The 13,999-nt window shown below is 35.7% G+C and overlaps 2 protein-coding genes across 8 annotated transcripts; one reads left to right on the forward strand and one right to left on the reverse strand.

Annotated features, from left to right (window-relative positions):
- Positions 1 to 2,986: 2,986 nt before the first annotated feature.
- Positions 2,987 to 4,238, reverse strand: LOC125586287. Its single transcript, XM_048756211.1, has 2 exons — positions 4,119 to 4,238; positions 2,987 to 3,869 (listed from the first exon to the last, which is right to left on the reverse strand). Exon 2 carries the CDS (start codon positions 3,844 to 3,846, stop codon positions 3,256 to 3,258), a length of 591 nt encoding a protein of 196 aa, XP_048612168.1. The 5' UTR covers positions 3,847 to 3,869; positions 4,119 to 4,238; the 3' UTR covers positions 2,987 to 3,255.
- A 3,101-nt stretch (positions 4,239 to 7,339) lies between these two features.
- Positions 7,340 to 13,969, forward strand: LOC106440928 (COP1-interactive protein 1). Of its 7 annotated transcripts, none has more exons than XM_048756214.1 (6): positions 7,408 to 7,610; positions 7,873 to 7,934; positions 8,060 to 8,120; positions 8,894 to 9,109; positions 9,206 to 13,605; positions 13,688 to 13,969. In XM_048756214.1, the coding sequence occupies exons 4-5, from the start codon at positions 9,016 to 9,018 to the stop codon at positions 13,576 to 13,578; spliced, it is 4,467 nt and encodes a 1,488-aa protein (XP_048612171.1). In that variant the 5' UTR covers positions 7,408 to 7,610; positions 7,873 to 7,934; positions 8,060 to 8,120; positions 8,894 to 9,015; the 3' UTR covers positions 13,579 to 13,605; positions 13,688 to 13,969. The 7 variants fall into 7 exon arrangements, with proteins under 7 accessions (XP_013738161.2, XP_048612170.1, XP_048612169.1 ...); XM_048756215.1 differs by having other exon boundaries at positions 8,898 to 9,109; XM_048756213.1 differs by lacking the exon at positions 7,873 to 7,934 and having other exon boundaries at positions 7,343 to 7,610; positions 8,898 to 9,109.
- The last annotated feature ends 30 nt before the right edge of the window (positions 13,970 to 13,999 follow it).

The raw sequence follows: 13,999 nt of genomic DNA on the forward strand, positions 1-13,999 counted from the left end.
AGTCTAAGACTATAGGTGATTCTCATAAGATCAGAGTGATAATTGTCCACGGATTCATAATCCTGGAACCTTAGAGCTTACCATTTTTTCTTGGATTCGTGCAACAATGGCTCACAGAATCTAGAATTCAAAAATGACCAGAGATTATGAGGATCATTAACATATCCAAACTCGTCTCTTAGGTCCTCACAGAGATGGTGTCGCATAATCATTATGGCTCTGTGTCTTTCACACGCAAGGGTGTCATTGCCATACTTGATGCACTTCCCAAGTCCTCTAGACTTCAAGACGGCTGAAGTGTTTATAGCCCAATCAAGATAATTATCTCCAGAGAGATCAAGGGCTTTGTAATCTGAGGGTATGAAACTCGATGTCTGAAATCATTATTCAAAACAGGTCTTAATCAAGTAATCTTTTTGAAATTTTTCATGCTTCATATCAATGCCACACACGGACCAAAAGAAAAAAAATTTCTAAACGATGCATTTTCTTAAAACCATACGGTTTAAGGTGTGGATCAATGTATTTTCAGATTTAAGGTCCTCTTATTTCAAACACAAGGTTTCAAGGCCTTTAGGGATTCTATCTTAGATGATCAGGAAAATGTTCCATATTTTCTTCATCCCATTGGATCAGATCATTTAGTATAAGTATTTTTTTTTTCAGTTCAGATCAGATTCCTTGAAAAATATGAATGATCTATATCCCTAACAGTCGAGATTTCATGTTCAGTATGCAATATTAGTATGCAAACAATATGTAATCAAGAAAACCAATTCAATCATGAAATCAGGTTAGGGTTTTTGAAAAATATACCATATATTTCTTATTATTATTATTTTTTTTTTTCGAAAAATAATCAAATCAGAAATTATTGTGACTTAAAAAAATAAATCAGGAAGATTTGATTTATTCAAGCAATTTATTATATACTTTTCGATTTAAAAATAAATATATTTTCTCAGATATATCTCTGATATTTCGATTTTAAATATTAAAAAAAAATATTTTTTCAATCCTAATCAAGTTCTAGTCGTTATCAATCATCAGGAAAACAAATTTCTCAAACAAGAACAGAAGGTAAAACCTCAGATTAATTTATGAAACCATGATCAGATTTTCAAAAAAAATTATGTAACATGCAGTCCTTAACAGTTCTAGTTGATTCAGATCAGATAAAAATATTAAACAGGACAATAATGATAAGTTTAAGCAAGTAACAGTCGGTTTCTTTCAACATATAGCAGTCTGATTTTAAAAAAATTGTTTAACTTTCAATCCTAAACAGTTCTAATGTGAAACTATCATCAGGAAAAGTTTTAAACAATTTTAAAATCAGTTTCAGATTAAGAACATGTTCAAAACAAGTTCAGGTTCGAGATTTTAAAGAGTTTATGGTTTCTGGTTTTATTTTATTTGCAGAGACTTGTTGCTAAATATAGCTTCATGGCTGCGGATGGGGGTATTTAATACTTTTATGGGTTTTAGATGAGTTTTCGATGATACCTGAAAACTTTTGATGGGTTGATTGGTCTATCAGTTAGAGATCTTCCTAGTTAGCTGATGGATTGCTCGGAATTATTGTTTTTGTTGCTGCTTGTTGGAATAGGAGACTGGTATATGGTTGAGAGAGATTTTGGTTTCTGGAACAAATTTTCCGCATGTATTGTAGCTGAGCGTGAGGGCGCGTCCGAACTCCGATTGATGCGGGGTTAGCGGCGTTGGCTTCGTCTCGTCGAGAGCTTTAATTTGGTATCTGGCTCGTCGTCTGGATCCACCGGAGTTGAGGGATAGAGCTGTTTGAAGTTCGTCGGGAATTAGGGTTTTTACTGCTCGGATTTATTTCTGGTTTTTAGGGTTAGGGTTTATGAGAGCAATGCCGTGCTGATAACGTGTTGTAAATGAAGTGTTGGGGAAATACTTCTGTTATTATTACTGTCGACCAGAAGGTCCATATATATACAAGGTATTAGACCGTCATAAGGTCATGTTTATCCTAACAAGATAAGGATAAAGATAAACACTATGTTACAGATATACATTAAATATATACTAGATAAACACATAGTCTCTGGTTGTCTTTATCATGTCTCGGATTGGGCCTGCAGTACTGACTGATCCTGCAGTACGGACTGGTCCATGGTCGATCATCATTTGGTTTATAAGACTGTTATTGTTTTTGTTCTTCTGGGTATTAGACATTTCGGTTCGCGTTTTCCGGTTTAGAAAGTGTGGACAATCCGGAGTCTAAATTCCGGTTATTATTTCTAACTTTTTCGGGAGGATATCTTGAGCTGGGATGAGTGGATACTGAACCAATGACGTCCCTTTGACCAAAATATACGAAAACGGGGCCTAATTAGTTGTTTTCATCCTAATCCCTTTTGATAACTGCTAATTAGTTGGAAAGCTTTCCTCTGGTAAAAAGGATTTGATGAAGACAACTGGTTTCAAATTTTGTTCACTGTACTTTTATTCTAAAGGATCATGACGTTTTGTTTACTTACTACATCTCATGTGAAAAGATTTTGTTTCTTGTTCTCTGTGTTGTCTTTTTTCTTTCCCTGACTAGAGTTTCTTTTAGCTTTTGCTGCTGCTCTTTCTGTGTTTTATCTCTTACAATTTTTAATCTCAGTTACAAAAATGTTAATGTTGCATCCTTATTATCTTGCCACTTCTAGGTACTTAATCTGAAATATTTCTTGTGATACAAGGAATTGATCAAGATTCCACTTTGTTCTCAAAGCATTGATTAAAGGATCATGTTGTTTCTTTAAAAAGAATTGTTACTACGTTGCTCTACTCTGTTACTATGTTTGTTTGTATGTAATAACTTGAATTTTGTTTCATTTTGTATTTTCTCGGAGTTTCTTTTACCGATTTCTCGGTTTCTCCCTTCTCTTTCTGTGATTAAACTCCTGTATTTTAAATTAAAAGAAGAAACATGTCGCACATGGAGGACGCCAGAGTACTCTGCTTACAATGCTCATTGGTTTAAACTCACTGACAGTTTCTTTCTTTCTTAATTAAATTCTCATGCTTCATCCTAACAAACACTGTGCTACGGACACATTTTATTAGTCAAGGACAACATCGTAATATCTAAGAGCCAACAAAAACTACCAAAATAGAAAATTTGGGAGTGTTTTGTTTCATCATCAAAAGGAAAACACATCTCACTTTCCAAAGCAGCAACACTTAATTCCTAAATTGTTTTTCAACAACCAAAAAAAAAAGATACATTGAAAAAGCTCTCTACTGCCTCCTTCTCTTGTTGTGGTTGTGCGAAGCTTCTCTCTTCACATGGTCATCGTGGTCGCATTCCACCTCTCGCAGGACGCAAACAACTCTAGTGAGTGTAAAATTTTCAACGCGCATGGAGTTGACCATACTATCAAACTTTGAGGGCAAGCTGCGATATATCTTACGGATGACTTCCTTATCAGAAGTGTCAGACCCATAGAACTTAAGCTGATTCACAACCTCCATCAACTTTTTAGTATAATCAACAAAGGTTTCCTCCTCCTCCATCATCATTCCTCTAAACTTGGTCCTAAGATTGCTCGCTTTCGTACTCACAATCTCATCGGTCTCTCCAAATTCTTCCTTAAGAATCTCCCACGCTTGCTTTGACGATGTGGCTCTTGCTATCCGGAGAAAAAGAGAGTCTGTTACCGACATTTGCAGCATATGAAGAGCCTTCATGTCCTTGGTTTTCAGATTTTTCTCTACAGAGACTCCACGCTCTACAACATCCCACAGGTCACGGGCCATCAAAAGAGTCCTCATCTTTATGCTCCAAATCTCATGGTCGTCTCCATCAAAAACCGGAATTTGCTTCTCCATACCTACAAGATGAACGCAAGAACCTTCTCGAGTTCAGCGTTCACAAAAGAACCAAATCTTAAAACCTTAAGTCATACAAACCCTAAACTCCTAAGTAACAAACCCTAGATCTTCAAATCGAGAGAGAATATGTAAACGAACAATCCTTTAAACCCTAAGAAACTCAAAATTCCAACTCTTTTAAGTTGTGAAAATCTTCAACAATGGGTCAGATTCTAAAACTCAAAATCGCGTTATTGCGTCCAAGAAGTGCCTTAGAGATTTCCAGTTACCTGACCTCGTTAACCCTAGCAAGAATAGGAGATACCAAGAAGAGATAAAAGTACCTCTTTCGTTTTATGTTTTTCTTGCTTTATTTACCGATCGATATTTGGTGCTCCTATTTATGCAGTATTAACTATAACGCTTATTAGGTCTCTTCCCAACCCGGGCCATTGGTGTTTCTCCTATTGGGTCAATTCGGTCCATCTAATTCTTTTTTTTCTAAAAAAGAAACAGGTAGCCATCGAAGAGTGCATTAGATCCAAATTAAAATCTTTTATACTCCTCGGGCTAAAACTGGTAAATTTATATGAAAATTATTTAAGAAATATCGTATGGAAAAAAAATTTATATTATTGATCGAATTAATATATTTGGCCCTTAAACAAATTTTTAAAATTTTTTTTTGTTAATTACATAATTTGTTTACTAATGAACTGATCTCATTTTTAAAAATATTTTAGGTCAAAAAATTATTTATCGCATAAAAACCTAACGTTTAGGTCGAAGAATCTCATGCCTACTATTTGGTTACAATGAAACTATGTCAGCTCGGTTTTATATCATGATTTAGCAATTTAAAAGTTAATTATGGTTATGAAAAGTTTACGTTCACGTGCCAATCCTATCTATCTTCGATATTTTTCTCTTTTTTGTGTCATTTTGGTTATTGCTCGATATAAATATTGATTTTTGAATTTATTCTCATTTCTTTCTTTTATTTTGGTCTGAGATTTATAAAATGTTTAAGATTCAAAATTATTAAAGAGATACATACTTAGATTAAGATCTGCGCTTTGTGCTGAATAAATATTTATTTTATATTTTTTTGCATAATATGAAATAATAAAATAATAATTATATATTAAATAACTAAGAAATCAATTACTATTATGTAATAAATTGGCTTGCACATATAAATAAAATGGCCGCTCTTGTTTATTCGCAACCATTTTAGAATAAATAAATCAAAACAATCAATCTTATCTATCGTATATGATATATAATTAAATTTAAACGATATGAAGTATATATATATGTATATATATATATATATATATATATATTAACATAAACACCTATCAAAATAAAATTATTTATTTATATGATTTTATTATCATTATATCTAAATATATTACTTATTTTTAGATTTAATATATATTAAAAACATCCAAAATATATAAGATACTTTAAAGTTGTCTAAAATACTTAAAAATATACATAAATAGTCAAAAATAAATGTCTAAAATAGCTAAAATATATTCAAAACACCAAAATGCTTGAAATATCTATTGATTTTCAATCCAAATATTTAAATCAAACCAATTTATATGTTAATTTTAGGTATTTTGACATATATTATACAAATTTATATGTAATATATTATTTTGATTTATTGATTTTGAGAAATTTTAAGCATATAATGAATATTAAAATTTTAAAAATAATTTAAATGGGTTATCCGAACCCGAACCGAACCCGCAAAGATCCGAACCGAACCCGAATTGAAATTTAGAAACACCCGAATGTGGCTGAAATCTTTAAACCCGAAAACCCGATTAGATCCGAACCGAACCCGAATGGGTACCCTAACGTCCACCCCTAATGTAGACATGAAAGGTTTAGTTTTAGCAATGTCATTAAACCTGATATGGACACTAGACCGGACTACTTCACGGATCACATAATTATTGGATTGATCGGAGGTAAACCATGGATCAGTAGATCAATTAGTTTTAATATAAAACTATGTATATCAACTACTGGAAAATACAACAAAAAATCAGATTTAGAAAATATTTGAGTATTTAAATTTTACTTATCTTTCCTCCGGGTAAAATTAAAATTTTCCATATTTCAAGATATGGAAAAATATAATCTAATTCTCGACTACGGTAACTATAAAAGAGACTCCTAAACCCTAAATAGAGGGTCGACTATTCTACACTTCGACTATAAAGACAGACAGTTAGAACTATGGTTACTAGATCTATACATTGTAATTCATAGCTAAAAATCTAAACAGTTAGTTAATGGTTGGGATTGGATTTTCTCATTTTCTGGGATATTTGAATTCATATGGTTAGATTTTTTGATGTGGATAATTAAACATTATTTAACTGTATTGTAAAGGTTAAGTTTCAATACATATAATATACTACTGTATCAAATAATTTAAATGTATATTTCAGAAATAATAACTTAAACATATTAGTATTATTTTATGGTATAACTAAATATATTTGTATGTAACACATAATATACTATTGTATCAAATAATTTTATGTTAATATCATATATTATGGTATAGTTAGATGTGATTTAAATATAATATAGTCTATGCATGTATTAGATTGGTAATATATGCTATTATTTATATGATCCAAGAATTTTTATAATAAATAACTATTGATGAATAATTAAAATTAAAATTATTAAACCACGTGTTAGTGGTCCAGTGATTAAACTCAATCTAGGAAGTCATGGGTTCGAGTGCTGCTGGGAGGTGATTATCTTGAGGGACCTTCGGGCCCAATACGGAGAAGCATGCTAACGTGTGGCCACTGGTGGGATTTAATGGGGTGATCACCAGTCCTCCTGGATGCCTCGGCGGGCTTCCCGGCTAAGCTCCGGTGGACGGTCATTGGCGCTGGTCGGATCTTCTCGAGACTCCGAATACCAAGATCTTCAAAAAAAAAAAAATCAATATTAAAATCAGTGGCATATCTTGTATAAACACATCAACTAAAAGTTTCTCAAAAAAAGATTTTATTTTAATAGATTATATTAAATGTACCTTTAGTGAAAAATATTTGGAATAAGTTTGAAAAGTGAAATATAACACACAATTGCTAAAAGATATTTAAAAAATATGACTCTGAATTAATAGATACTATAGATTTGAAAATTAAAGTGATTGCATATATTTATTTCTCCAACAACAAAAGAAGGCAGGAAATGTGCTTGCGGCGAGGCGTTAATCATGAGCTAATCCAACATGACCGCATTATACATGCATTGCTATTGCATGCCCCCACAGAGAGAAAAAAAAAAAAGAGAGAGAGAGAGAGAGAAGTGGCAGAAGCGTAAATAATACCTACAACAGTCAAATGACAGTTTGACCGCGATGACGAGAATTTGAAGAAGCAAAGAAATCGCCTTTAAGTGGCAGAAGCGTAATAATCCAATAATGAAAAGAGCCTTTGTGGAAGTCCGATTTTCCACCCAAACAAAAAAAAGAAAAGAAAAAGAAAAATAAGATTCTCTCTCTCTTATTCGTCTTCTCAAAATTGAAGAAAACAAAAAATTTCTCTGCTCATAATTGGTCTCTTCTCTCCCCCACACATAAGTCCAAAACCAAATCACTTTTCCTTTTTTTTTTCTTCAACCTCTCTCCCTCGCTTCCATTTTCAATTTCGTAATTTAGTCATCGTTGAAACACACAGAGAGAGACCCCTAGAGAGAGAGAGATTTTCTTCTCATCTCCGGAGCTTCGATTGCAGGTTAGAAATGATTTGGTTGCTTCGATTTCTCCGCGATTTTTTTTATTTGACAACTACTTTCTTTGTTTGATTCTTCCACTGGATTTAGTTTATGCTTTTGATTGCGTAGTGTTAGATGAACTGATCATGAACATATTGTTTCTTTGTCGATGATGATGCTTTTTACTGTGAGATTCACAAGTTCCTTGTTCCCTTGATTTTTTATTTTTCGAACTGTTGATCACGTTGAGGTTTTGATCATCTCACATCTGATTATTTGCAGTTTTCATCCATTATTCGTTCATCCGATTATTCAATAAAGTAGTGATAGAGAGTTTATAAGAGGTAAAATCAAGGCCGTTGTTAGATCATTAAATAGTGTTAGATGTTAGTAGCTATTTGTCATTAAGCTTCCCATCAACTGCTATGAATCCTCTTTTCCTCATAATCTTTTTCTCTTATCCATACAGGCCAAAACCCCGTTGAATCGCTGATTCTGATAGAGCTCAAAAGAAGTTTTGGGATAAAAGGGTAAGAGTATCTACAAACTTCTCCCTGTATTTACCCTTTTTACCAGTACTATTTTTTTCTGTATTATGCTAAATTTAGATCAGATCGAGATCGGTTTAGTTGAAACTTTATTATTATTTATGTCATTTGTTAAGAGTAGTAACATAAGAACAAAAAGTAACAACTCACATTTTCTGAGTATGATAGCTATCTTTTTTTTATCGTTTCTAGAGGTATGTGCTTTTCCAAACTTGCGTAGCTGGCTCCACATGACATTTCTTGTTTCACCAAATACCATGCGTTACCAACTTATACCTGACACTAATAACGGATTAGCGTTAAATCAAACTTGTTTAATTCTTATTCGTTTGCATTTACATATTTTTTTGTATCTTCTGTAGATTATATAAACACCTTATCACTTGGTAGGAAATACACAATGATGCAAGGCTTTGCTTGGATCTATGAGATCTACCGATGTTCTTTGAGGGTCCCACTAATTGCATTATTGTCTGTATACCTTGTCTGTGTTCTATTATTATTATTATATTATCTCTCTGCTGAAAACCAAGATGCGAACCTATGATCTGAAAGCCAAATTTATTATTTATTATTAGTTTAGTAATGTGTTAGTTAACTTAGTAGTATTATATATTAACGAGCATGAATGTGAAATGGATGGTACCTCTTTTTCTAATTAAATAATCAATAATGCCATTTATTTTGAACGTAAGTTTTAGTGTTGCTAGTCATAACGTTTCTTCTGATATGTTTCTCTTGTGTTTTGTCCAAAGACAGGTCGTGTTTGATGGAGTTTCACAGATGAAAGAATATTGGGTTCTCAAAACCTCTTATTGTTGAGTTGCCTCAATATATGATATTTGGTTGAAGAAGTAAATCCAGAAGAAAAGAAGATATGAGAAAGCATCGGTTTAGAGAGACATTGAAGTCTTTCTTTGAGCCTCATTTTGATCATGAGAAAGGCGAAATGCTCAAAGGAACTAAATCTGGTAATTTTCCTACTACACTAAGTTTTTTGTTTCACATGTCCAAAGAAAACCGTAGCTCTTGTTTTAATAAAAAAGTATTCTCATCATCTGATGCAGAAATGGATAAAAAGGTGAAGAAAATCTTGGGAATGGTTGAGAGTGGAGACATGGACGAAGATAAGTCTAAAAGACAAGTGGTTTCAGAGTTAGTGAATGAATTCTACAACGCTTACCAGACTCTATATCGCAAGTACGATGATCTAACAGGAGAGATTAAGAAAAAGGTCCACGGGAAAGGAGAAAGCTCTTCATCATCGAGCTCAGACTCGGATTCTGACGATTCTTCGAAGAAGAAGACCAAGAGAAACGGAAAAGTAGGGAAAGATGTAGAGTCTGTAACAGATGGACAAACCGAAGCTGCTAATCTTGAAATTGCTGATCTGAAGAAAAAGTTGGCAACGAGCGTTGAAGAAAAAGCAGCAGTAGATTCTGAGCTCGAAGCAGCTTTGGTGAAGTTAAAAGAATCAGAAGAGATCATCAGAAATTTGAAACTCGAAACTGAGAAGTTAGAGGGCGAAAAGACAACAGCTATGAGTGATAACAGAGAACTACATCAGAAACTGGAAGCTGCGGGAAAAACAGAAACTGATCTGAGCCAGACGTTAGAAGATGTGAAAAAGGAAAGAGATCAACTGCAAACTGAGATAGACAATGGTATCAAAAGATTCCAAGAAGCTGAAAAAGTTGCAGAAGACTGGAAAACAACGAGTGATCAGCTCAAAGATGAAGTTGCTAATTTCAAGCAGCAGCTAGAAGCATCAGAAAAGCGAGTTTCGGATCTGACCCGGGGAATGGATAGTGCAGGGGAAGAGAACAGATCTCTATCCTTGAAAGTTTCAGAGATTTCAGGTGAGATCCAACAGGCACAGAACACCATACAAGAACTAACTTCCGAACTGGGAGAGATGAAAGAAAAATACAAGGCAAAAGACAGTGAGCATTCTAGTTTGGTGGAGTTACACGAGACCCATGAGAAAGAATCATCGAGCCAAGTGAAAGAGTTAGAAGCACGAGTAGAATCATCAGAGAAAATGATTGGAGATTTGAACCAAAACCTGAATAATGCAGAGGAAGAGAAGAAACTGCTCTCCCAGAGAGTCTCGGAAATCTCTCACGAGATTCAAGAGGCGCAGAACACCATAAAAGAACTCATGTCTGAGTCTGAACCGTTGAAAGAGAGCCACAGTGTGAAAGACAGAGAAATGTTCGGTTTGAGGGACATCCATGAGACTCATCAGAGAGAATCATCCACTCGCACGAGTGAATTAGAAGCTCAGCTGGAATCCTCAGAGAAGCGGGTCTCAGATTTGAATACGAGTCTGCAGTCTGCAGAGGAAGAAAACAAAGCCATCTCCTCGAAAAATGTGAAAACTCTAGACAAGCTAGAACAGGCGCAGAAGACGATACATGAACTCATGGCTGAGTTGGGAGAGTTGAAAAACCGACATGAAGAGAAAGAGAATGAGCTTTCTAGTTTGTTGGAGGTACATGAGGCACATCAGAGAGATTCAACAAGTCGAGTGAAAGAATTAGTAGCAGTGGTGGATTCAGCAGAGCAACAGGTTGCAGATATGAAACAGAGTTTGGACAGTGCAGAGGAAGAGAAAAAGCTGTTATCTCAGAAAATATCAGAAATCTCCAAACAGATTCAAGAGGCGCAGAACACCATACAAGAACTCACTTCTGAGTCTGAACAGTTGAAAGAGAGCCACAGTGTGAAAGAAAGAGAATTTTCTGGTTTGAGGGACATCCACGAGACTCATCAGAGAGAATCATCCACTCGCACGAGTGAGTTAGAAGCTCAGCTGAAATCATCGGAACAGCGGGTCTCAGAGTTGAGTGCGAGTCTGAATGTTGCAGAGGAAGAAAGCAAGTCCATGTCCTCGAAGATCTTAGAAACTACAGACAAGCTAGAGGAGGCACAGATCAAGGTACAAGAACTAATGGCTGAATTGGCAGAATCGAAAGATGTACACATACAAAAAGAGAGTGAGCTTTCTACTTTGTTGGAGGTACACGAGGCACATAAGAGAGATTCATCAACTCGAGTGAAAGAATTAGAAACTCTGGTGGAATCAACAGAGCAACGAAATAAAGATTTGAACCAGAGCCTGAACAATGCTGAGGAGGAGAAGAAGCTGTTATCTCAGCAAATTTCAGATATGTCGTATGAGATCAAGCAGGTGGAGAACACCATACAAGAACTCATGTCTGAGTCTGGACAGTTAAAAGAGAGCCACAGTGAGAAAGACAAGGAACTTCTCATTTTGAGGGATATCCATGAGAATCATCAGAGAGATTCATCCACTCAACTAAGAGATTTAGAAGCGCAACTGAAGTCATCTGAACAAAGGGTTTCTGATCTGAATGAAAGTCTGAAGATTGCAGAGGAAGAAAACAAATCCATGTCCACTAAAATCTCAGATACTTCAGGGGAGCTCGAAAGGGTACAGATAACGTTACAGGAACTCACAGTTGAGTCTAGCAAACTGAAAGAACAGCTTGCTGAGAAAGAAGCAGAACTTTTGCATCTGACCGAGAAGGAAAGCAAATCACAGTTGCAGATAAAAGAACTAGGAGCAACAGTAGCGACCCTTGAGTTGGAGCTACAGTCAGTTCGTGCCCGTACCCTAGATCTTGAGACAGAAATTGCTGGACAGACCACTGAAGTTGAGCAACTAGAAGCGCAAAATAGAGAAATGGTTGCTAGAATCTCTGAACTTGAGAAGACAATGACCGAGAGAGGAACTGAACTCTCTGCTTTAACACAAAAACTTGAGGATAAGGAGAAGCAATCATCCTCCACAACTGAGAGTTTGACAGCTGAGATCGACGGCCTAAGAGCTAGACTAGAGTCACTGTCTGCTCAAAAAGAAGAGTCAGAGAAGCTAATGGAGAGCGAAGGCGATGAAGCCTCAATGCAGATTAAGGGTTTGGAGGATGAGATCGATGATCTGGGCCAGAAAGTGGTCTCACTTGAAAGCCAGAAAGCAGAACTAGAGATCCAACTTGAGAGGAAGTCCGAGGAGATCTCTGAATATATGAGTCAGATTACAAATCTAAGAGAGGAGATCACAAGCAAGGTCAAAGATCATGATAATATTCTAGAAGAAAGAAATGGTTTATCTGAGAAAATCAAGGGTCTTGAAGTTGAGATAGAGACTCTACAGAAACAGAGAAGTGAGCTTGACGAGGAGCTAAGAACTAAAACACAAGAGATCCTTCAAATGCAGGATAAGATAAACAAAGCCTCTGCTGATACAGTGGCGTTAACAGAACAGATCAACAGTCTGCAGCATGAACTTGAATCTCTGCAGGTGAAGAAGAGTGAAACCGAATCAGAGCTTGATAGAGAGAAGCAAGAGAAATCAGATTTGTCTAATCAGATCACCGATGTCAAAAAAGCATTGGTAGAGCAAGAAGCTGCTTACAATACCTTGGGAGATGAACACAGACAGATCAAAGAACTGTTAAAAGAACGTGAGGAAGCACTTAATAAGCTAACGGAGGATCACAAAGAAGCCCAAAGATTATTGGAGGAGACAGGAAACGAAATAACATCTAGAGATTCTGCAATCGCAGGTCATGAAGAGACAATGGAGAGTTTACGTAACGAGCTGGAAATGAAAGGAGAAGAGATAGAAACTCTCATGGAGAAGATCAGTAACCTCGAGGTTAAGCTACGTTTATCGAACCAGAAACTGAGGGTCACCGAACAGGTGCTAGCAGAGAAAGAGGAAGCTTTCAGGAGAGAAGAAGTTAAGCACTTAGAGGAACAAGCAGTGCTTGAGAAAAGCCTCACGGTGACTCATGAGACTTATCGAGGTATGATGAAAGAGATAGCAGAGAAAGTGAACACAACACTAGATGTCTTTCAATCAATGTCGGGAAAATTCACGGAGAAGCAGGGGAAGTACGAGAAAACGGTAATGGAGGTATCTAAATTGCTGTGGACTGCTACGAATTGGGTGATAGAGAGGAATCACGAGAAGGAGAAGATGAAGAAAGAGATGGAGAGGAAAGAAGAGGAAATAAAGAAGCTTGAAGAGAAAGTAAGAGAAGATGAAAAGGAGAAAGAGAGGAAAGACGAGGAGATAAAGAAACTTGGAGAAAAGGTAAGAGAAGATGAAAAGGTGAAGGAGAGGAAAGAAGATGAAATAAAGAAGCTTGGAGAAAAAGTAAGAGAAGATGAAAAGGAGAAGGAAAGGAAAGAAGAGGAAATAAAGAAGCTTGGAGAAAAATTAATAGAAGATGAAAAGGAGAAGGAGAGGATGAAGGAGACTTTGGTTGGACTTGGAGAAGAGAAAAGAGAAGCAATAAGGCAGTTATGTGTGTGGATCGATCACCACAGAGGTCGCTGTGAATATCTTGAAGAGGTTTTGTCTAAGACTGTTGTGGGTCGAGGGCAAAGACGGTCGCAGCGAGCCTAAGAGCTAGCGCCCATCATAGACAGTATGGTACGTTGTTTTTCTTTCTTACCTCGCATGAATGCAAACAATGCATTATGTGGTTCTTAGGTTTTGTGTTTTGTTCATTCAGGAAGAAGCTGGACTTCCGGAAAACTCCTGGCTGAGAGGATATTTTTGGTCGACTACTTTTGTGTCTGTTGTGTTAGTGTGATTGTATTGCATTATTCATCTCCCCTGTATTTTGTTTTTGCTGTTGTTATAAAGTCAAATTGGGTTATATTGTGGGCAAAGTTTGGTGGTGGAATTAAATGGGAATAATGGGCATCCTGCAAATGATTTTGATATTATATTTTTGGAGGGTGTGATTGTACAGAACGATTAATCAATGTTGTCGGTATAGTGTTTTTGAATCTTCGTTATTTGTTAAATACAATTGATTTTT

Source organism: Brassica napus, chromosome C4 (assembly GCF_020379485.1).
Source record: "Brassica napus cultivar Da-Ae chromosome C4, Da-Ae, whole genome shotgun sequence".
NCBI lineage: Eukaryota > Viridiplantae > Streptophyta > Magnoliopsida > Brassicales > Brassicaceae > Brassica > Brassica napus.

Bases quoted from the DNA above. Each gene is read 5' to 3' on its own strand.
- LOC125586287 (XM_048756211.1), bottom strand. From the start codon at position 3,846: ATGGAGAAGCAAATTCCGGTTTTTGATGGAGACGACCATGAGATTTGG.
- LOC106440928 (XM_013882707.3), top strand. From the start codon at position 9,016: ATGAGAAAGCATCGGTTTAGAGAGACATTGAAGTCTTTCTTTGAGCCT. The intron at 9,110-9,205 runs GTAATTTTCCTA...CATCTGATGCAG, and splicing joins GCTCAAAGGAACTAAATCTG to AAATGGATAAAAAGGTGAAG.